We start from the raw sequence: 22,916 nt of genomic DNA, 5'->3' as shown, positions 1-22,916 counted from the left end.
TTTCTCTAGGATATATTCCAAGGAGTGGGATTGCTGATTTTACGTTAGTTCTATTTCCAGGTTTTTAAGGAAGCACCAAATCGATTTCCAAAGTGGTTGTACCATTTTACATTCCCACCAGCAGTGTAGAAGTGTTCCACTCTCTCCACAGCCTCTCCAACATTTATTCTCTTGTGGTTTTTGGATTACGCTAGCCTTGTTGGAGTGAGATGAAATCTCATTGTAGTTTTGATCTGCATTTCTCTAACGGCTAATGATCGTGAACATTTCCTCATATATCCGTTAGCTACCTGAATGTCTTCTTTAGTGAAGTCTCTATTCATATATTTTGCCCATTTTTTAATTCGGTTATTTGTCTTTTTGCAGTTGAGTTTTTGCACTCTTATCTAGATTTTAGAGGTCAGGCGCTGATCAGAAATGTCATAGCTAAAAACTTTTTCCCAGTCTATAGGTAGTCTTTTTACTCTTTTGGTGAAGTCTTTGGATGAGCATAGGTGTTTGGTTTTTAGGAGCTCCCAGTTATCTAGTTTTTCTTCTGCATTTATTTTTTGTTCTTAATAATGTTTTGTATACTGTTTATACCATATATTAGAGCTCCTAACGTTGTCCCTATTTTTTCTTCCAAGACCTTTATCGTTTTACATTTTATATTTAGGTCTTTGATCCATTTTGAGTTAGTTTTTGTGCATGGAGTGAGGTATGGGTCTTGTTTCATTTTTTTGCAGATAGATATCCAGTTTTGCCAGCACCATTTGTTAAAAAGACTGTCTTTTCCCCATTTAACTGTTTTGGGGCCTTTGTCATATATCAACTGCTCATATGTGGATGGATTTATGTCCGGATTCTCAATTCTGTTCCATTGGTCCATGTATTTGTTGTTGTACCAGTATCAGGCTGTTTTGACTACTGTGGCAGTATAATAGGTTCTAAAATCAGGTAAAGTAAGGCCTCCCACTTTGTTCTTCTTTTTCAATAATGCCTTATGTATCCGAGGCCTCTTTCCCTTCCATATGAAATTGGTGATTTGTTTCTCCATCCCATTAAAAAATGTCCTTGGGATTTGGATTGGAATTGCATTAAATGTATAGATCGGTTTAGTTAGAATAGACATTTTTATAATGTTAAGTCTTCCTATCCACGAGCAAGGTATGTTCTTCCACTGATGTCTCTTTTGGTTTCTTGCAGAAGTGCACTGTAGTTTTCTTTGTATGTCTTTTACATCTCTGGTAAGATTTATTCCTAAGTATTTTATCTTCTTGGGGGCTACTGTAAGTGGTATTGATTTGGTGATTTCCTCTTCAATGTTCTTTTTACTGGTGTAGAGGAATACGACTGATTTTTGTATGTTTATCCTGTATCCTGATTCTCTGCTGAACTCTTCTATTAGTTTCAGTAGTTTTCTGGAGGATTCCTTAGGGTTTTCTGTGTATAAGATCATGTCATCTGCAAATAGAGATACTTTTACTTCTTCCTTGCCAGTCTGGTTGCCCTCTATTTCTTTATCTAGTCTAATTGCTCTGGGTAGGACTTCCAGCACAATATTGAATAAGAGTGGTGATAAAGGGCATCCTTGTCTGGTTCCCGATCTCAGTGGGAATGTTTTCAGGCTCTCTCCATTTACAATGATGTTGGCTGTTGGCTTTGTATAAATGCCCTTTATTGTGTTGAGGAATTTTCCTTGTATTCCTGTTTTGCTGAGAGGTTTTTATCATGAATGAGTGTTGAACTTTGTCAAATGCCTTTTCTGCATCAATTGATAAAATCATGTGTTTCTTGTCTTTTGTTTTATTTATGTGTTGGATTACATTGATTGTTTTTCTAATGTTGAACCATCCCTGCATACCTGGTATGAATCCCACTTGGTCATGGGGAATTATTTTTCTGATATGTTGTTGAATTCTATTGGCTAGAATTTTTTTGAGGATTTTTGCATCTACATTCATGAGGGATATAGGTCTATAATTTTCTTTTCTTGTGGTATCTTTACCTGGTTTTTGTATCAGGGATATGGTGGCTGCATAGAATGAGTTTGGTAGTATTCTGTCCTGTTCTATGCTCTGAAAAACCTTTAGTAGTAGTGATGTTAACTGTTCCCTGAAAGTTTGGTAGAACTCTGCAGTGAAGCCATCTGGACCAGGGCTTTTTTTTTTTTTAATAATTTTTATTGAGCTTTAAGTGAACATTTACAAATCAAGTCAGTCTGTCACATATAAGCTTATATACAACTTACTCCATACTCCCACTTACTTTCCCCCTAATGAGTCAGCCCTTCCAGTCTCTCCTTTCGTGACAATTTTGCCAGTTTCTAACCCTCTCTACCCTCCTATCTCCTCTCCAGACAGGAGATGCCAACACAGTCTCAATTGTCCACCTGATACAGGTAGCTCACTCTTCATCAGCATCTCTCTCCTACCCAATGTCCAGTCCCTTCCATGTCTGATATGTCTGATGAGTTGTCTTCGGGAATGGTTCCTGTCCTGGGCCAACAGAAGGTTTGGGGACCATGACCGCCAGGATTCCTCTAGTCTCAGTCAGACTATTAAGTCTGGTCTTTTCCTGAGAATTTGGGGTCTGCATCCCACTGATCTCCTGTTCCCTCAGGGGTTCTCTGTTGTGCTCCCTGTCAGGGCAGTCATCGGTTGTGGCCGGGCAGGGCTTTTTTTTTGTTACGAGTTTTTTGTTACCTTTTCAATCTCTTCTTTTGTTATGGGTCTATTTAGTTGTTCTACCTCCCTTTGTGTTAGTTTAGGTAGGTAGTGTGTTTCTAGGAATTCATCCATTTCTTATAGGTTTTCAAATTTCTTTGAGTATAGTTTTTCATAGTAATCTGATATGATTCTTTTAATTTCAGTTGGGTCTGTTGCAATATCGCGCATCTCATTTCTTATTCAGGGTATTTGCTTCCTCTCCTGTTTTTCTTTTGTCAGTTTGGCCAGTGTTTTATCAATTTTGTTGATTTTTTCAAAAAACCAGCTTTTGGTCTTATTAATTCTTTCAATTGTTTTTCTGTTTTCTATTTCATTTAGTTCAGCTTTAATTTTTATTTGTTTTCTTCTGGTGCCTGTGGATTTCTTTTGTTGCTCTCTTTCTATTTGTTCAAGTTGTAAGGATAGTTTTTTGATTTTGGCCCTTTCTTCTTTTTGGATGTGCGCATTTATTGATATAAATTGGCCTCTGAGCACATCTTTTGCTGTGTCCGAAAGGTTCTGATAGGAAGTGTTTTCATTCTCATTGCATTCTATGAATGTCCTTATTCCATCCTTAATGTCTTCTATAATCCAGTCTTTTTTGAGCAGGGTATTGTTAATTTTCCAAGTGTTTGATTTCTTTTCCCTGCTTTTCCTATTATTGATTTCCACTTTTATGGCCTTATGGTCAGAGAAGATGCTTTGTAATATTATGATGTTTTGGATTCTGCTAAGACTTGCTTTATGACCTACTATGTGGTCTGTTCTAGAGAATGTTCCAGGTGCACTAGAAAAGAAAGTATACCTGGCTGCTGTTGGGTGGAGTGTTCTGTATATGTCTGCGAGGTCAAGTTGGTTGATTGTGGCATTTAGATCTTTCGTGTCTTTATTGACCTTCTTTCTGGATGTCCTGTCCTTCACCGAAAGTGGTGTGTTGAAGTCTCCTACTATTATTGTGGAGCTGTCTATCTCACTTTTCAATGCTGATAGAGTTTGTTTTATGTATCTTGCAGCCCTGTCATTGGGTACATAAATATACAATATGGTTATATCTTCTTGCTGTATTGTCCCTTTAATCATTATATAGTGTCCTTCCTTATTCTTTCTGATGGATTTACCTTTAAAGTCTATTTTGTCAGAAATTAATATTGCCACTCCTGCTCTTTTTTGATTGTTGTTTGCTTGATATATTTTTTTCCATCCTTTGAGTTTTAGTTTGTTTGTGTCTCTAAGTCTAAGATGTATCTCTTGTAGGCAGCATATAGACGGATCTTTTTTTTTTATCCATTCTGCCACTCTCTGTCTCTTTATTGGTGCATTTAGTCCATTTACATTCAAGGTAATTAATGGATAGGTATGAATTTGGTGCTGTCATTTTGATGTCTTTTTCTGTGTGTTGACAGTTTCTTTTTCCCACTTCATTTTATGTGCTGAGTAGATTTTCTTTATATATTGCCCTTTCCTCATATGTGTTGTTGATTTTGTTTCTGCTGAGTCTATTTTTCCCTTGTATTTTATTTTGATGAGTAGGATAGTTTGTCTCCTTTGTGGTTACCTTATTTTTTACCCCTATTTTTCTAAATTTAAAACTAACTTTTATTTCTTTGTATTGCCATATCTTCCTCTCCATATGGAAGGTGTATAACTACATTTCTTAGCCCCTCTTTATTATTTTAATGTTGTCTTCTTTTATACAATAACATCGCTGTTGCCCTGTGTTGGGCTTTTTTTTTTTTTTTAATTTTGCTTTGTTTTTTTTTTTGTTTTTTTGTTTTTCTTTCATTTCCTTGTCTGGGTTGATTTCTGGTTACTCTGCCCAGTGTTCTAGTCTTGGGTTGATACCTGATATTATTGATTTTCTAACCAAAGAACTCTCTTTAGTATTTCTTGTAGTTTGGGTTTGGTTTTTACGAATTCCCTCAATTTGTGTTTATCTGAAAATGTCTTAATTTCACCTTCATATTTAAGAGACAGCTTTGCTGGATATATGATTCTTGGCAGGCAATTTTCTTCCTTCAATTTTTTAAATATGTCATCCCATTTCCTTCTCATCTGCATGGTTTCTGCTGAGTAGTCCAAGCTTATTCGTATTGGCTCTCCCTTTTAGGGGACTTTTCGTTTATCCCTCGCTGCTCTTATAATTCTCTCTTTATCTTCGGTTTTGGCAAGCTTGATTATAATATGTCTTGGTGACTTTCTTTTAAGATCTACCTTATGTGGAGTTTGATGAGCATCTTGGGTAGATATCTTCTCATCTTTCACAATATCAGGGAAGTTTTCTGCCAACAAATCTTCAACAATTTTCTCTGTATTTTCTGTTATCCCTCCCTGTTCTGGTACTCCAATCACTCATATGTTATTTCTCTTGATAGAGTCCCACATGATTCTTAAGCTTTCTTCTTTTTTTTTATTCTTTTGTCTGATTTTTCCTCAAATATATTAGTGCCAAGTGATTTATCTTTGAGTTCAGAAATTCTAGCTTCTACTTGCTCAATTCTGCTCCTCTGACTTTCTATTGAGTTATCTAATTCTGTAATTTTATTGTTAATCTTCTGAATTTCTGATTGCTGTCTGTCTATGGATTTTTCCAGCTTATTAAACTTTTCATTATGTTCCTGAATAATCTTTCTCATTTCTTCAGTTGCTTTATCTATGTGTTCCTTGGCTTGTTCTGTGTATTGCCTCATTTCCTTCCTGATGTCTTGAAGGGTTCTGTATATTAAACTTCTGTATTCTGCATCTGGTAATTCCAGGAATGTGCTTTCATCTAGAAGATCCCTGGATTCTTTGTTTTGAGAGCCTGTTGAGGTGATCATGGCCTGTTTCTTTATGTGACTTGATGTTGACTGTTGTCTCCGAGCCATCTATTAGTTATTGTATTAGTTTATGCTTGCTTACTGTGTCATAGCTGCTTGCTTTGTTTTGTTTTGGTATACCCCTATGGGTTGCTTGAGTGAGCTAGCTTGATTATTTTCACCTTTGGAGCTCTGGTGTCCTGTTCCCAGCTGGCTAGAGCTGTTATCAGGTATATCAGTCTAGAAGTCCATTCAGTTTTCTTGTATGAATTCAGCTCAGGTTTCCAGGTAGGTGATATCAAGTGTGTGGTACAGGCTCTGTCCTACAGTCTTAGAGGGGCAGGGGTGATTGGCGTATATACCAGTATCTGATTGCAGCAGGGGGTCACGCTCTGAACAACGCAGGGGCCTGAGAACTGACCCCCAAGTGTCTCTGAGGAAAACGCATCTCTGTTCCCTAGAGCATGCTGGTGGGTGTGTTCTGCAGAGGGACCATGGGCACCGAAAGTTTTTGGTTGTAAGGACTGGGAGATACCAGTTATCTTTGGCCCCCTGTCGCGGGTGGCTGGGTGACCTGAGTGGAGCGAGCAGTCCTTAGGTTCCTCATGTGGGTAGTTGAGGACCTTGGTTAATAGGCAAAGCAATGTCAAACAACAAACACCCACCTCTCCGCCACACTGCTTAAATGATTGGAGTTTGCCAACAAGGGCCTATTCTCCCGAAATAGGCCCACACAGGTCCGTGCAGAAGGGAAAGGTGCTCAAGGTCAACGGACGGTTTATATCTGGACAGGAGCCGCTTCTGTCCTGAGCTCCCCTGGTTAATGGAGCTAGCAAATTATCCTCTCCCCCCAGTTGCAAATTTTTTCCTTTCCCAAGGCCGGGAGGATGGCTCTAGGTGCTCACCAGGGTCTATCTCAGGGCCAGGGATTCAGCCACTGAAACTGGCTTGGGGGTGGGGGGTGGGGGCATGGTAAAATATACGCAAGCACTTAGCTTTTGCCGAGAACGCCGTTCTCCTCAGGTTCCAGAGGTGTGAGTGGGCTGGGTGGCTGCTGCTTCTCCCTGAGGAAACTGCAGCAGATCGCTAGGATCTGCCCGCTGCTGCTGCTCCAGGAATGGTGCCTGAGGGCTCCCCACGATTCAGGTCCTGTAACTCCTCTCCACTTCTGAATGGTCTCTTCCTTCCCCTGCCCCTCGGTTCATTGTCTAAGCTTGCCTTGGATGCTCAGGGCTCTCAGCTTGTCACAAATATATTTGTTTCACTTGTTTTTTCAGGTGTTTGTTGTAAAGCAGGCTGTCGGAAGCTTCTGTCTATTCCTCCTTATTGGCTCTGCCTGTTATATCTACTTGATGAATTGACCCTCTTGTCATTCTAAAATGCCCTTCTTTGTCTTTTATAGCAGTTTTTGACTTAACATCTATTTTTTTCTGATACTATTTTTTTTTTATTATAGCCATTCCAGCTCTCTTTTGGTTCATTTGCATAAAATTATCTTTTTCCATCCTATCACTTTCATTTTACTGTGTCTTCTGATTTAAAATGAGTCTGTTGTAGACAGCATGTGGTTGGATCATGTTTTTAAATCCATTTTGCTAGTTTCTGTTTTTTGATTGGAGAGTTTAATCCATTCAGATTTAAAGTAATTACTGATAATACAGGACTTACTTCTGCCACTTTGCTGTTTGTTTTCTGTATATTTGTTACCTTTTTTGTTCCTCATTTATTTCTTTACTGCCTTTTCTTGTGTTTAGTTTATATTTGTATAGTGAACTTTTTTGATCCCTTATACCTTGTTGTGTGTGTATGTTTTCTTAGATATTTTCTTTGTGGTTACCATGATAATTGCGCTTAACATCTTAACAGTCTAGTTTGAATTGATGTCAATTCAACTTCAAAACATACAGAAATTCTGCTCCTGTACAGCTCTGTCCCACTCTTTTTATGTTGTTGTTACAGATTACATTTTTATACATTGTGCGTGCAACAACATAGAAAACAAAATTATTTTTTTTTGCATTTGTCTTTTAAATCATGTGAGAAAGAAAAACTGGTGTTATAAAGAAAAATGCAATGATACCTAGCTTTTAAATTTGCCCATATAGTTTTCTTTACCAGTGACCTTTATTTCTTCATACAGCTTCAAGTTACTCTTTTTTTTTTTCTCTTATCTAAAGGGCTCCCTTTAGCATTTCTCATAGGGCATGTCTTTTGGTAACAAACTCCCTCAGCTTTTGTTTATTTGGGAAGGTCTTCATTTCTCTTCAATTTTTTAAAGGACAGTTTTGCTGGATATTGGAATCTTGGTTGATAGGTTTTTTATTTTTAGTTTTTTTCCCCCCTTTCAGCTCATTAACTGTGTCATCTCACAACCTTCTGTCCTCTGTGGTTTCTGCTTAGGAACTGGTTGTTGATCTTATTCAGGATTTCTTGTATGTGATGAGACAGTTTTCTCTTGCTGTTTTCCATATTCTGTATTTTTGGCTTTCGATAGTTTAATTATAACGTATCTCTGTGCAGATCTCTGCTTTTCCTGCTTGGAGTTTGTTGGGCTTCTTGGATATTCATGTTTTAAAATATTCATATAGATTCATTTTTTAATCAAATTTGGCAAGCTTTGGCTATTATTTCTTCAAATATTCTATCCCCACCTCCCTTTTCTCTTTGGCACTCCCATAAGGTGTGTTGGTCTTCTTAACGATGTCCCACAGATCCCCTAGGTGCGGTTTACTTATCTTAGCTCTCTTTTGTTCTGCTTCTCAGAGTGGATATTTCACTTGTCCTATCTTTGAGCTCCTTGATTCTCTCTTTTGCCTGCTCAGCTCTGTTGTTGAACCCCTCTAGTGACATTTTCATTTCAGTTATTATACTTTTCAGCCCCAGAATTTTTGTTTGGTTCCTTTTTTATAATTTCTGTCTCTTTATTAATATTCTCATTTTGTTTATACAGTGTTTTCCTGATATCCTTTAGTTTTTGCCCTTTAGCCCTTTGAGCATATTTCAGATGGTTGTTTTAAAATCTTTGTCTAATAAGCCCTATGTGTGGGCTTCCTCAGGTATACTTTCTGTCCATTTATTTTGTTCCTTTGACTGGACTATAGTTTCCTGTTTATTTGTCTGCCTTGTGATTTTTTTGTTGTCGTTGAAAACTGGCTATTTGAATATTATAATGTGGTAATTCTGGAATCACATTCTCTCCTTTCCCCAGGGTTTGTTGCTTTTGCGATTGCAGAAGGCAGTAGTAGTCCATTTGTTTAGTGAATTTTCCAAAATATTTTTGCAAAGATTATATTCCTTATCATGTTTGTTCACTGATGTCTGTTCCTCTAGCTTGTTTTCAGCTAGTGTTTCAACAAATATTTTCTTGAACACCAGGAGATTAAAAAAAGAAGAAAAGAAAGAAGCATTAAAAAAAAAAAAAAACCTTGCCCAGCCTTTGCAGATTGGCTTTCTGCTGGGACTCTCCTTTAACACTTAGCCAAACGTACACTGAGCCCAGGAACCAGCCTGAAATGAAAGCTCACAGTCCTCTCCAGTCTTTTCTGAGCATGCATCCTGCCCTGGAGAGGTGCATGGATTTCAGAATCCCCTGTACACACAGGTGCTTTTGAATGCTCTAATTTCCCAAAGAAACTCTCCCCAGCTTTCCTCACAGACTTCAGATGGTATTTTGTATGTTACAACCCTAATCTTTTGCCCCAGGCATCTGTGGCTTGTTTGTGCACCTTACAGTGTTTTTTAGCATTGTCCACTGCTTTTCCAGCCTGAGTGAATTCTGAGTTCAGTGAAACAGACGCAGGTGCCTTGCTTCAGTCCTTCAGGTAGCCCCTAGACAGGTTAAAGCTGGCAGACACAACCATTTGCAAACAAGATCTGCTCTGCTCCCTCTGGAGCCAGGAACAAGTGCCCCACACTGTGAACCAAGCAGCTGCTGAGCCTGGAGGGAGTGGGGTGAGGGTGAGTAAAAGCCTCACAAAACTTTACTTCTGTTTTTAAGCTGACTTTTTCTTCATTTGGCATTACTTGGTTGCTGTAAACCTTTGATTTTCCAGAATTCTGACAAAGTTGGTTCTGACAGTTTGTGCTTGTTTTTCAATATTTCTGTGGGGGGACTGGAACTTGGAGAGCTGCCTATTCCACCCGTTTTGCTTTAGGTTTATTTTTAAATATTAAAAAGTGTACATGTGAGGAGGCTGAGCATAGGGGTGTGTCCAGAAGATACAAGAGGAAATTCATTGAAAATCCTCCTTCCTAATCCTGTTACCCTTGTCCCTGTACCTTGTACCTTGTCTCCTAGATGCCAAGACAGCCATGTGTCAGTAACTGGTATTCCTCCAGAGGCTTACATGTTTGAAAAACTTCTTTTTTTATTTCTTTTTTGCCACACAGATGATAGTATTTTATACATAAAGTCCTGCAGGTTGCCGTTTTTCCTCAGAAATTCTATTTCTGAGTCCTTTTCAATTAACTATATAAAGACTTCTTTGTTTTTATGCTTGTCTGGTATTATGTGGTTGTATCATCAGTTTTTAAAAGTTATTTTTGATACATTTGATGGCCCAAGGTTCAAAATGTACAAAAAGTCTCTGCAGTATGCCTAACTCAGTCTTCCTAGTTCCTCTCTTGAGACGCTCCCGTTGTTCCCCATTTCTAGACAGCCAGTTATTCTTGTGCACATGGGGGCACACCAGACACACTTCTGCACAGGTATTTTTCATTTAACAGCACACCTTGGAGAAATTCCTTTTCAGTGCAGAGAGAGTCTCTCATTCCTTCTCATGGCTGCACAGTGGTCAGCAGGATAATCATCAGTAGGATGTCCAGTAGTTTACTAATTGGTTACCTGCTGATGGGCACAGAGGTTGTTCAGTCTTTAACTGCTGTCATTAAGAAGCTTGTAGAATGTTCATGTTGCACATGTGTAAAATAAATCCTAGAAATAGAATTTCTGAATCCAAGGATAAGCACATTGGTAATTTTGCTGGGTAATTTTGCTGGGTATTGCCCGGTTGCCCGCCATGGGAGTTGTATGGGTATGCAGCCACTGTGTGGGGGGGCCTGTTTTCTCCACATCCTCAGCCACCCAGGGGAGCACCCACCATTTGGATTCTGCCAGATCAGATGGTGCAAGGTAGATCACAGGACAGAAGTGGTGAAACAGCAGGGGCTTTGGAGGTCTGGCCCTGGGATAGAGCCATTTGCTTTCTCATCCTCTGGGCGTGTGCTGCTGAGTGAGGGCTCTGCTCAGTGCTCCAGCTTGCCCCCCTCTTTGTTCGTAGCACCCCCTACTAACCAAAACTGGACTGAGGCATCCCTGTTGTTCTCCTGTGGTTTCAGAACCGGGTTTCTCCATTCAAGGACATGATCTTCTGCTTCTCTGAAGAGGACTGGTCTCTTCTAGACCCAGCCCAGACTGGCTTCTACGGAGAATTCATCATAGGGGAGGATTGTGGGGTCTCGCTGCCTCCGAGTAAGAGTTAACTACCTTTCCCCCAAGACCAGGGAGCTGGAGTCGGGGGACTTTCCATCCCTCCAAGTAACAGCCCTCCAAGATTAGAGAACTGAAGGGGATCCTCCCTCTCCAAATCGCGGTTAACTTCCCCTCTCCAGGATCAGGGTCTCCCTCCTGCTGACTAACAGTTAATCCCCCAAAGAGCTGGGCGGGTCTTGCTGCCTCTGAGTAAGCCTGGCTGCCACTCACCCAAGTCTAAGGAACTGGGGGAGGGGATCTTGCTACTTCCAAAGAAAAGTGAATTTCCCCTCCCCTGATTTTTGAGATCAGGGAATTAAGGTGTCTTGCTGCCTCTGAGTAACAGTTAAGTCCTCTTTATGTAAGATCAGGGAATTGGGCGGGGGGGTCTCTCAGTCCAAGCAACAGTTAATTTTTCCCTCCATAGGGATATAGGGGATCTCACTGCCTCTGAATAAGAGTTACCATATTTTTATGCAAATGACACATGCTATATGTTTTTTGCCAGCCATGCAACCCCCTTTACTATTTTTATAAGCAAGCTATGCTATGTGTTATATGTGTGTAGGGGGGCACGTTATGTATGTGGGCACATTACTTGTGAAAAAATACAGTAACTCCCCCTCACCCAAGACCAGGGACCTGGGTGCCACAGCCACAAGCTGTTGTCTACCCCCTACCCTGATGGAGGAGATAAGTGCCCAGTGGTCCCACAGGTGCTTTGTGGATTGTCTTACCAGCCACACTTAGATCAGGCTTACCTTGGCACAAAACCAAACATGAAATGTTTGTCATTCTTACCCTGCAGTCTCTTTTCAGTTCTGGCGTTACAGCTAATCAGCCCTAGAGAGATACCCCAAGCCCACTGCAGCCCGCCCTGTCTTGCTCCACCCTGTTCAATTCTCCGCAGCCCTGCAGGACACCTTTTTGCCATGGCCAGTGGGGCCTCCTTCCACCTTCTCTTTGCGGGACCTGACAGGAAGTTGCTGCATTCGGCCCACACTAGGTGCCTATGAGAAAAGACTGTTGATATGTGCGTGTCCTCCCCTCTTCTGTGAGCAGGCGAGCCAGGCATCCAGCCAGATCTCTCCCAGGGAGAGCAGAATGAGCCGCGGATTACAGAGCTGCAGGACCTCCAAGGAAAAAACATGCCCCAAGTCTCCTACCTGGGTGAGTAAGGCTCTCAGAACTGGGTGGGCAGGAGGGTGCTCCCTTGCTGAGGCAAGCCCATGCAAGCCCATTCGGCAAGCCCACTCCCTGCTCTCCCTAGCCAAGAGAGGCCCTCTAGCTACCCGGGCTCTATCTCGATAGAACATGTCTTGCTTTGTCCCTGACTCCTAGCAGAAAAAATGTGAGAGCTTCATTTTGCCAGGGATGGGGGTTTTACAGCCTCAAGCAGGGACCAGGAAATAATAGGGATACCTTTCTCACTTACCTACAGATAGCACCTAGTTTATGCTAAGGATCCAGTGGTTCCTCCATAAGTTAAAACAAATACACTGAACCATGCTGGGGGAGGGATTGCCTTCCCGACTCTGAGGGCATGGAGTGTACCGTCCTGGGGTGAACTTCTCACCCATCACACAGGAGCTGCTGGAGCTCACCTGACCCCGCACAGCTCAGCCGCCACAGTCCCAGATCTCTTCCGGTAACCAGAACTCATGTTTGCAGCCACGGCGCTGTCGCGCCTTGACATGTCTGCTCCTTCAGGGGAGATAACTTGGTGCAGGATCGGCAGCACTCCCACACCTCCTTCCCTTTGGGGGAACGAAAGCCGGCATGCGGAAGACCAGGTTTTGCCACACCATCTGTGACCTGGAAGAAAATAGCCATGTCCGACTAGTGCGCCTAACAGTCTGGAGCCTAGCACAGGAGCTCCTGTTGACCAATGCCCCAGGAGGCTATGTAGGTGGTGGAAATGGGATGGTGATGTTGCTTGTCCACTGTCACAGAGATAGACATGACAGAACCAGGATTTGGGTTTGCTTCTCTCCGTGATGTCCTGTGAGCTTATTCACTTGGCACACTTCACTGAGTGATGGGCCAGGAGGCACTGGGGACACTGTTCAGTCCTCGAATCTCTACATAGCGTCTATGGAGATTCTTCCCCTAGGTACCACTGCCAAGTTGCAGGGCAAATCATTTTTTCCTTTTTTTTTTTCTCTGAAAAGACTTTCAGAGTCTCCAGCCATTCCAGATGGAAGAAAGAAGAAAAAATGAGATACAGGTGCCAGAATTCCAGACCTGCCAGCAGGTGGCTCTTTCTCAAAGCACCTACCCAGGTAGAGTGAGAGAGAGAGAGTGAGTGTGTGTGTGTGTGAGTGAGTGAGTGGGGATGGCGGTGGGGCTGGTACAGTTAGGAATTTACACCCCCAACAACCTAAAACCCCCCTGAAAGCTCACTTTTGTGGCATTATCAACTGTGACAGTTTGTTTTGCTAGCATCGCCCCAGCCAGCTTTCAGCTGGAGACCTTTCCCGCCTTGCCTTTTCCTTGTACTTGTCGCACTGGGTATGTTTTTTTCCTTGGAAGGTCAGATTCCTAGAATAAGTCTCCGGAGTTAAAGAATTTCTGGAATGCCAAACTTGAAAAGGACTTGTAGAGAGCCAGTATACTGTTACTGCCCTCAGGGGAGTAGTTTACATTTACATTCTGAATTGTCTTGGCAAAAGTTGCCACCTCTGGAGGCAAAAACTAACATACAGCCCTGGTTCTGAATTTCTCCTAAATAGGAAACCCAGGTCTCTGATTGTTATTCGATTAAATACATTGTATCCTAGTGGTTTTCTGTAGCTTTGGAGACCTTCTGCACACATTGTTTCTTTCACTGGTGATACCTTTTGAAGGCAAGACTTGTGAGTTACTTCCACCCAGCTCCATGCAGACCCCCAGCCCTGTGTGATTTCCCCCTGTAATGGGTGGACAAAGGGGATTTTACAGGGTGGGACATGTAGGAGGATCATCCCTCTCCCTACTACCCCACAAGCCTGACTTCACTCTCAGCTTCTAAAGGAGACTGATTTTGCATGCTAGTAGTGACATTTAGCCAGCTCTCAGGTTTGGATGAATTCTTGATGTTTATGATTCATTTTAAATCCTCTATGGCTTCTGACTGCATGTCTCTTAGCTCCTTCAGCCTGCTTTTAGATGGGGGATGCTCATTGACAAAGGGAAGTTTTCAATTCAGTCCTCCTTTATTGAGATGGCTCTGGAATGGCAAGAAGCCAAAGGCTGCTACCTGAGAAGAGGGAGAAATAATGAAGCCATCCCTGGTCTTTGTTTTTTTGCTACTGCCAAATTGCCTTCCAAAGAGGCTGTTCTCACCAGTCTGCTCTCTGACTGCAGGCAGAGTGGTCGCTTCCGCACATCTGTGTCCCTGCGGGATGTTCCCAATCTGTGCAGTTTGTGCCTGTCTGATGAGGGTATTATGGAGTCTGCCTCTGCAATGGAGTATCTTTTTTGTCTTTATTGTGTTTTCTCTGTGAACTGCCTAGTTAATATTCTTCTGTCCTTTTTTGTCTGTTTCTTTGCCTCTTTTTATTAAGCTGTCTTTATGTCCTAAGCTCTGCAGTAGGGCGAGCACTTTACATGGTTTTATGCATTGCATCTTCATGGCAACTGTGTGAGTAGGTGCTATTAGGTGTCCATTTTGGATTTGGGGCAACTGAGGTGCAGAGAGCTAAAGTCACTTGCCCAGGGTCACACACTTAAAAGCTGTAAGGGGCAGAAACCAAATTAGAACCCAGGTGGTCTGGCTCCGGGACCCTTGCTCTTTTCCATTACTCCATATTACCGAGGTGTGGTTTGTTTTTTCTGTGGATTTGTAGAAACTCAAACTGATCCATCTTAACCCGTTTCCTCCTATGTTTGCACTTAATTTCTACCATTTTTAAAAGCGTATATGCCTTTCAACACATAAATGATTTTTAACATTGTTTAATGTTGTCATCTTCTTCTTTTTTCGTTTTATGTCTTCCTTAAGAAAGCCCATCCGAAGAATATTCTGTATTTTCCTCTAATGGCTCTATCGTTGTGTTTTGTTCTCGTATTTAGTTCTTGATCCTTTCCCGGGCCCCACGCCCTGCCTCAGCCCTCTGAACACAGGAGGAACTAATCGTTCCCAGCCCACGGGGCGCAGTTTTGAGACTTTAGCTGCTGGCCTGCCTTGCGCCTTTGCCTTTACCTGCCGACAGCAGCCTGGCCCCTCACCGGCCACTTGTTCTGCTGGGAGAAGGCTGTGCTAACCTCCCTGGTTGGGCTCAATTCCTCCAAAACATTGGATAACTTTTCTTTAAATGTTTCACCTGTAAAACAAGGATAATAATCACAGCTGCTTTGTAGAGTTATTGTTGAGGATTTAATGATTTAATAATAGCTATAAAAGCACTTGGAAACCCTGGTGGTATAGTGGTTAAGTGCTACGGCTGCTAACCAAAGGGTCGGCAGTTTGAATCCGCGAGGCACTCCTTGGAAACTCTACGGGACAGTTCTACTCTGTCCTGTAGGGCTGCTGTGAGTCGGAATCGACTCTACGGCACTGGGTTTGGTTTGGTTTTTGGTTATAAAAGCACTTAGCAATCAGTGGTACATACCCATCATCCCAACAGTCCATTCGGGGACTACTGTAATTATTAATGTTGAGCTCAGAGCTCCTTGGGTTTGTTCTTCTGTGGGCCTTTTAGGCGTAGCTCTTCTTATCCGGAGCACTGGTGGCGCAGTGGTCAAGAGCTACAGCTGCTAACGAAAAGGTTGGCAGTTCGAACCTACCAGCCACTCCTTGGAAACTCTTTGGGGCAGTTCTACTCTGTCCTACATGATCACTGTGAGTTGGAATCCACTGGAGGGCAATGGTTTGGTTTTTTTGGGGTTTTCTTCTCACCTGCTTTCTCTCTTCAAGGAATTCCTCACATTGTTATGTTGATGGCACACAGAAGCACTATTGTTGCTTTACCCCTCCCCCCTTCAAAAAAAAATCTTCAGCTATTTTTGGCATTTTTTTGCTGCTTTGTCAGTGAGGAGATGCCATGTCCTATACATCCCGTCTGGCATTATAATTCTGTCTCTTCACTTAAATAACAAAAGAGAGAATTTGGTCATCCATAATAGCACTTTTTCTCCCTCCATCCAGATCCAGTAAGGGCTAACAGAAGCAAATTGCCGATCAAAAATCCCGTCATTGAGAGTTGATAAAATGTAAATAATACCTCCTTCCGGTTTCTCCTACGCATCACACAGATTAGCTGACAGGCAAGCCCTCTTTGCACCAACCGCCACCCGGAGAGGAGGGCTGGGCTGGGACAAGCACACCCATCCCAGAGATGAGGCAGCAGAGTCTCAGAGAAGCCACCTGCCTGGAGCCTGCAATTAGAAAACAGAGAGGCACGTCAGGCACAGCCTCAGGTCCCACGCCTAGGGACTTCTTTCCTGTACGCGACATTTTTTTTTCTTTGCAGGCTTCCTTCCTACCCCCGAGTCTCACCTCTCACCCACCCCCACCACCTTAGTCTTCCAACTGACATATATGGTCTCCCGGGCTCTGCTGCCACTCTTGTCTCTCCTGCCCTCTGTAGTTTCTGGTCTTCCCTGTCCTGCTCTTTCTCCCAGCCCTGCCCTCCCTGTGGACTGCTCCATCACACAGGGACAACCAGTGCCCACCCTCTACTTTTCTTACCAGTCTGATCCTACCTTCAACCATTAAGCCAGACTAAACACGTGACTACCTAATGTCTTAAAGGGCCCAGCACCATGACCCCCTGTCCTTAATTTTGATACTAAGACCTAAGTCCCAGCTTTCAAAATTGAACAGCCTGTGTGCTGGACTCTGGGGCTGCCTCTAGGACGTCAGTCCGTCTCCTTTTTTCCCACCTGTGCCCTCTCTGTGGCGCCATTTTCCCACATCACAAACACGAGATGCATTGAGCCAGCTCCTGTGTAAGCAGGAGTTGCCTTTTGTGGCCTCTAAAGAGAGACAGTATAAGCTATAAAATCCAGAACATCTGTACCCATTGGCCAATGGTGGCCACCAGTGGGCCTAAGATATGTGGGGGCATTGAGAGGGAGAGATCCTGGTGGACGTGCAGTGGCCTTGGGCACTCAGGAACTGTTGAGTATCTTTGACGTTGGACAGCACAACAGGTCCCACTTCCACTCTGTGACCTTGGGCACATCACTTTGGTTTGCTTATATGTAAAATGCAACAGAGAGCATTGGGTTGTATCCTGGAGCAAATGGGCCTGTGCATGTAGAGAGGTTAGCACAGTTCCTGGAGAGCTTGTGTGTTCAGGAAATGGTAGCTGGAACCTTTCTGGAGCTCTCTTTATAAAATAAGTCCTCCCTCTCCCCAAATTCTTCAGCGGGCCCTGATAGAATATTTCCTGTGCCTGATTAAGTGAACTGGCGATAAGTGACATGTGAGTTGCCAAGGCTTTACACAGTTAAATACTGACTCAGAGCTTAAAGGGGGCTCAGTGACTAGAGCGAAGGATTGGGTATGGGGGTTTAGGGAAAAGGGGCAGGGAAGGGGGGAGAGAGAAGAAAGAGGTGCCTGGGATGACCATTCTGTGGCCCTTGCTGAGGGTTTTCTTCTCAGCCTAGACCAGGGTCCCTACAGAGCTAGCCATGAGCATCACTCCCCTGGAGAGCATTCTAACAATGTGGGTTTCTTGACCCAAAACCAATCCTTTTAGGTAGAATCCTCAGGGGGTGGGGGTGGTAGCCTAGTCTGGTACCACCAATCTCAGTGTTGATTTTTCCTTAGGTGGCAGCGTGCTATCCCCAGAGAACGGCCTCAACGAGGAGGTGTCCATCGAGATCGTCTTGTCCAGCTCGGGGGACGAGGACTCTGAGCACAGCCCATACTGCCCTGACGAGCCGAGGGCTTCCACGGAGAAGCAGCATGTCCTCCCCACCACCCATAGGAGCAGCTCCGTGGGCTTCACGGATGTGGGTGGCGAGGTCCAGGCTTCCTCCAAGAAGTCCTACGTCTGCCCCAATTGTGGGAAGATCTTCCGCTGGAGGGTGAACTTCATCAGGCACCTGCGGAGTCGCAAGGAGCAGGAGCGGCCGCACGCATGCTCAGTCTGCGGGGAGGTGTTCAGCGATAGCGAGGACCTGGATGGGCACCTGGAGACCCACGAGACCCAGAAGCCTTACACGTGCAGTGCCTGTGGGAAGAGCTTCCGCCTCAACTCCCACCTGGTCTCCCACATGCGGATACACCTGCAGCCAGACAGACTGGAGCCCACGGAGGAGAAAGAGCCAGGACCGTCAGAACACAAGGGCAGCAGCCCCAACTCCCTGCTGGAGAAGAGCAAGGGCAAGTTGAGGTTCAAGTGCTGTGACTGCGGGAGGGTTTTCCAGCGACATGACCTCCTGGCCCGGCACAAGAGCAACACGCACACAAAGGATAAGGCCGGCACCTTTCAGTGTCGGTACTGCGTCAAAAGTTTCCTGCAGAATTACGACCTCATCCGCCATGAGCGGCTGCACATGAAGCGGCGCTCTAAGCAGGCTTTGAACTCCTACTGACTCCTCCCTCTGGTTCTGCCATCGGTGCATCCCCCTCCTGTGCCCCAGCCCTGGGCAGCACATCTGGCTCACTCACATTGGTACTGACTTAGTCCCCCCACCCCCACGACACAGCTCCCCAAGGATGGAGACCACCCACCCTCGTGCCCTTTGCTCTCAGGTAGCATCCACCTTTTGCCTGATGCAGTCCCCCAAGTAATGAGAGAGTAGCCAGTTGAGTATTTGTTCTGCCCTTTGTGCCAAAAATCAGGGAGGGCATGTCACCACCAGCTTTGCTGACTCTCAACTGGATCAGCCCAGTGTTAACTATGTCTTACAGACCGCTCCAAGTACTCAGAGCTAGTGGAGCGGACTGGGCAGGCCCCCATCACAGTGACCTCCCTGGGTGTCTGTCCTTTGCCAACCAACTCTTGATACACTACCTCCTACCCTCCCTTGTCTGAGTCCCTCAGGTCATGAGGTTTTGAGGGTGGCTACACTTTCTATTTGACGGTGAGAAGTTGCCTCCTGGGTGGTGGGTTAGAAGGAAGGCAGTAATTAATGCAGAATGGAGACCTGTGGGAGAGCGGGGCAAGCTAAACCATGCAGTGTCATCCGAAGTCTGAGCTCCAGGTCACAGTCGATCCTTTTGTGTTGGTATGCATTGTCCCACACAAGCACCCCACAGTGCCCACGGGTAGCAGGTGGTACTCGTGGCGGGCAGGCCTTGGTTGTGGGCACTAGAGCCCCTTGCAGAGCTGAAACCACGTGAGACCTTTTGATTTGTCCTGATAGCCTATTCACAGGGATCATGAGCTCCTCAAGGGCAAAGCTCACATTTTAAAGTTTATGTAGCACACCCTCCCCAAAATGCCTTTCCTCTGTACTTTGAAGGTCCTTGGTAAATGCGGATGGAGTGGAAACTGAGCTGTCATCATTTAAAAGGCACTTAAGTTCCTCCTCTTCACCTTTCTCTCTGTCCTGAGAATGGGGAGCTCAGCAACCACTGAAGGTTTATTTGGTCAGGGTAAGCTGAGCATATCTCCCCAAAGAGGGAAGGAGAACCTTCTATGGGAGTCACGTTTTACGTAGGTACTGACTTTAACGTGGCAAAACATCCGAGATGCCACTGTTGTCCCTGATTCGCAGTGAGTCAACAAAAGTCTACCTTGGCTTGTCCATGACGAAAGTGGAACCCAGGATTTTAGCCCTTGGGTCTGCTCACAGGGCCAATGTCCTCTGCACAGAAGAAGTCTTTTTGTTGTTGTTCAGAATATACACAGAAAAACATATACCAATTCAGCTGTTTCTACATGTCCAGTTCAGTGGCATTGATGACATTCTTCAGGTTCTGCAGCCAAGCCATTCTCACCCTCCTTTCCTGAGTTGTTTCTCCCTCGTTAACATAAACTCACTGCCCCCTAAGCTTCCTATCTACCGTTTTGAGTTACTGTTTTCACTTGAATCCCAAATAGATCTAAAAAGAACACAATGCTCAAGCTCTGCAAGGAAGAATCTTCTTAAACCTTACCCTTTAAAGGTCAGGGTTTATGGTTCTGGACTGGGGATGACCATTTATAGTGAAACCTTAAGCAGTCATGCCACCTCATCTAATTAGCTAAAAAGGAGGCACATTGTCACTGGGAGGAAGTTACCCTATGACACAAACTGTGGGGCACTCGACTGCTAGGTTGGCGGTTCGAACCTACCCAGAGGCATCTTGGAAGACAGGCCTGGTGATCTGCTTCCAAAAGGTTGCAGCCTTGAAAACCCTGTGGAGCATAGTACCGCTCTGCACATGTGGGGTCGCCATGAGTCGGAATCGACTGGATGGCAACTAACAACAGCAGTTGTTCCTGTGAGAGTGATTAATGCTGAGCTAGGCTCAGGAATGAGAAGGCATCTGGGCTGTAGTGTGTGTAGCTGTAGCTGGATTTGAAAGCCAGTAACTAAGCAAGTATTTTTGTATTATTTGTATATCAGATCCCACCCATGAACAGTAAGGATAGGAATGGAGTATGAGGTGCTCCTTTTCTTTCACGGAATTTTTACGATTTCGATTTTCAAGAAGCCCCTGCCCTAACCCTAATGAAGGAGTTTTATAACTACCTTGCTGTTCTTGCGTGTATTTGCCTACACGCACAGAAACAGTAAACGCAATAAAACCATTTGGTCGTTCCTTCAACAAGAAATAAACCATTGGGGTGCTAAGTTTCTAAATCGTTTGCCTCTTGTATTGATCTGCCTAAAAAAGGGAGGAAACTTTAAAGCCAAGGGAGGGAAGACAATTAAATGGAAGCAAGGCCGTCTGCACTGACCCCACCTGTGTGCTCTTGTCTGGGCTCCTCTTAGTAGCTCCACAGCCTTGGGGGAGATATTTACTATCTTGCCTCAGACACTGGATGACCATTGCTCTAAACCCAAACCAAAAACTAAACCCCATAGGGTTTCCAAGGAGCAGCTGGTGGATTTGAACTGCCTACCTTTTGGTTAGCAGCTGAGCTCTTAACCACAGTGCCACCAGAGCTCCTTTACATCTAAAGTAAGATTATAAATAAGAAAGGGACAAAAGGAATGTAAAGGAACAGAAACCAAAGAAGTTTTGAGTCGAGTCCCCACCAAATGTTCTGAGGGAGGTGCTGTGTTCACTGACCCAAAGTTCACTTATCCAAAGCGAGCCAAAAGCCCTAAACTATTCTGAAGGTCATGTTTCCTTTGGATTTGGAAACCTGCCTGGGGATGTAGCTCAGATCTCTATTACTTCACAAGCAGAATAAACTGGTTGGGTTATCTTCTCCGGAAAAGTTCCACAAGTGCTCCAACTCAAACACCCCTCCCCCAATCTCGCCTCAGCCCAGGACTGGCCACTTGATCCCTCCCTCCCTGTTCCATCACTGTGTGGGGTCCAGCAGCTGAGCGACATCTCTACCTTGCCGTGGAGGTTCAGAGGCCCCACATCTGAGAAAAATCCCTCTCTCCTTTTTCCTCTAATCCCTTGGCCTTATTTCCACAAATCCACGGGTGTATAATAAAACTCACTCACTGCGTTAATGTATTAGTTTTCATTTTAACTTAAAAAAGCATATTAAGCACAGCAGAGAGATGACAAATTGGCCTGACAAGGAAAACTTGAGACACCAAAACCAAAAACCAAACCCGATGCCATCGAGTTGATTCCGACTCAGTGAGTAGAACTGCCCCACAGGGTTTCCAAGAAGCACCTGGTGGATTTGAACTGCCAACCTTTTGGTTAGCAGATGTAGCGCTTAACCACTACACTACTAGGGTTTCCACTTGAGGCACAGGATGCTGAAAAGTGCTCCTCGATTTCACACATTATCTTGTGAGATTGTTGGGCCATGCTCGGTTCTCGTCACATGATCCGACCCTTTCCCAGAAGAGAAGCCCTAACTTCTCTTACACCTGGGGTGGTGACAACACTGTTAAACGTTTAACTGATCCCTGGCCATTTTTATGTATCCTCCCCCTCTCCTAAGTCTGGGTCTCACTGAAAAAATTAAAAAGATGAGGCAGAGGTGGAATAGTCCCTTGTCAGTCACACAATGGAGTAAATGGAAGAGAGCTGAACCAGAGGCGAGAAGACTAAAGTTCAAGTTTGCAGAGACCTGATAAAAGTCACTCTTCACCCACGCGATGGTTTCCCTCCTCTACCAGAAGCAGAGCTTGGACTAAGCACAGGGTGCTTCTGCTTACACCATTATACAGGAGATTTAGATTTATTTCACCTCACCAATATTATCAACCAAACCCAGGTACGCTTTCTGTTGTAAAAAAAAGTCAATATTATTTAGCCTAAAAAGTGACCCTCAATGTCTACTGGTTCTCCATGCCAAACAATGTTATAGATTAGGAGACATGTTTAAGAAAGTAGACTGGCCAGGAATGGAGTGCTAGAAGGAAGATTGGGTGACCTGGGCCCTCCTGCTGCCTTGCCCCACAGGGCACCCTATTCATGTCTGCCCAACAGAGTCCCAATAATCCATGAGCCATGGGCCCTGGGGATGAGTCTGTACCTATGTATGACAACACAGTACTAATTGGGAACTTTATCCTTTCTGAAAGCCATAGCCCATAGCCAGGACACCATGATCATGATACATAAAATCATTAAAGACAATTGAAGTAGTAGAAAATCTCTGAAGAAGATGCAGAACTCTGAGAGAGGATGAGAAGGCAGATTGTTCAGGAATGCAAATGGCAAAGCCAAAGCCCCACCCCACACATCTTGGCTGTAGTCTATCACAGTCAGACTTGTAACCTCTTGAGGACTAAGGGCTCTCTCCTAAGTGTAATGGCAGGGACCACGCTTTTTTCATCGTATTTGGTATATTTGCATCTATACCGGTCTAATTAAGTCTTGCTACACCTTGTCAAAATATGGAGGGGCTGGATACCTGCCCCGAAAACTTTCCCAGGAACTTTTCCCAAATAAAGTCA

General features: G+C 44.1%; 1 protein-coding gene across 3 annotated transcripts in view; it reads left to right on the top strand.

The window, feature by feature from the left end:
• ZNF496 (zinc finger protein 496) overlaps positions 1–22,401 on the top strand; it is a 50,540-nt gene extending 28,139 nt beyond the window's left edge. Inside the window, exons 7-10 of one of the 3 annotated variants that reach the window (XM_049875124.1) lie at positions 10,820–10,952; positions 12,015–12,122; positions 13,124–13,234; positions 17,710–22,401. In XM_049875124.1, coding sequence (XP_049731081.1) covers positions 10,820–10,952; positions 12,015–12,122; positions 13,124–13,234; positions 17,710–18,479 — 1,122 coding nt within the window. In that variant the 3' untranslated portion in view covers positions 18,480–22,401. The remainder of the gene's footprint in view (positions 1–10,819; positions 10,953–12,014; positions 12,123–13,123; positions 13,235–17,709) is intronic. The other 2 variants (XM_049875122.1, XM_049875123.1) reach the window with 2 other exon arrangements.
• The last annotated feature ends 515 nt before the right edge of the window (positions 22,402–22,916 follow it).

This window comes from Elephas maximus, chromosome 2, assembly GCF_024166365.1.
Source record: "Elephas maximus indicus isolate mEleMax1 chromosome 2, mEleMax1 primary haplotype, whole genome shotgun sequence".
Classification (NCBI taxonomy): Eukaryota; Metazoa; Chordata; class Mammalia; order Proboscidea; family Elephantidae; genus Elephas; species Elephas maximus.
Note: the sequence above shows the minus strand (reverse complement) of the source record. Positions and strands in the feature narration are given on the sequence as shown.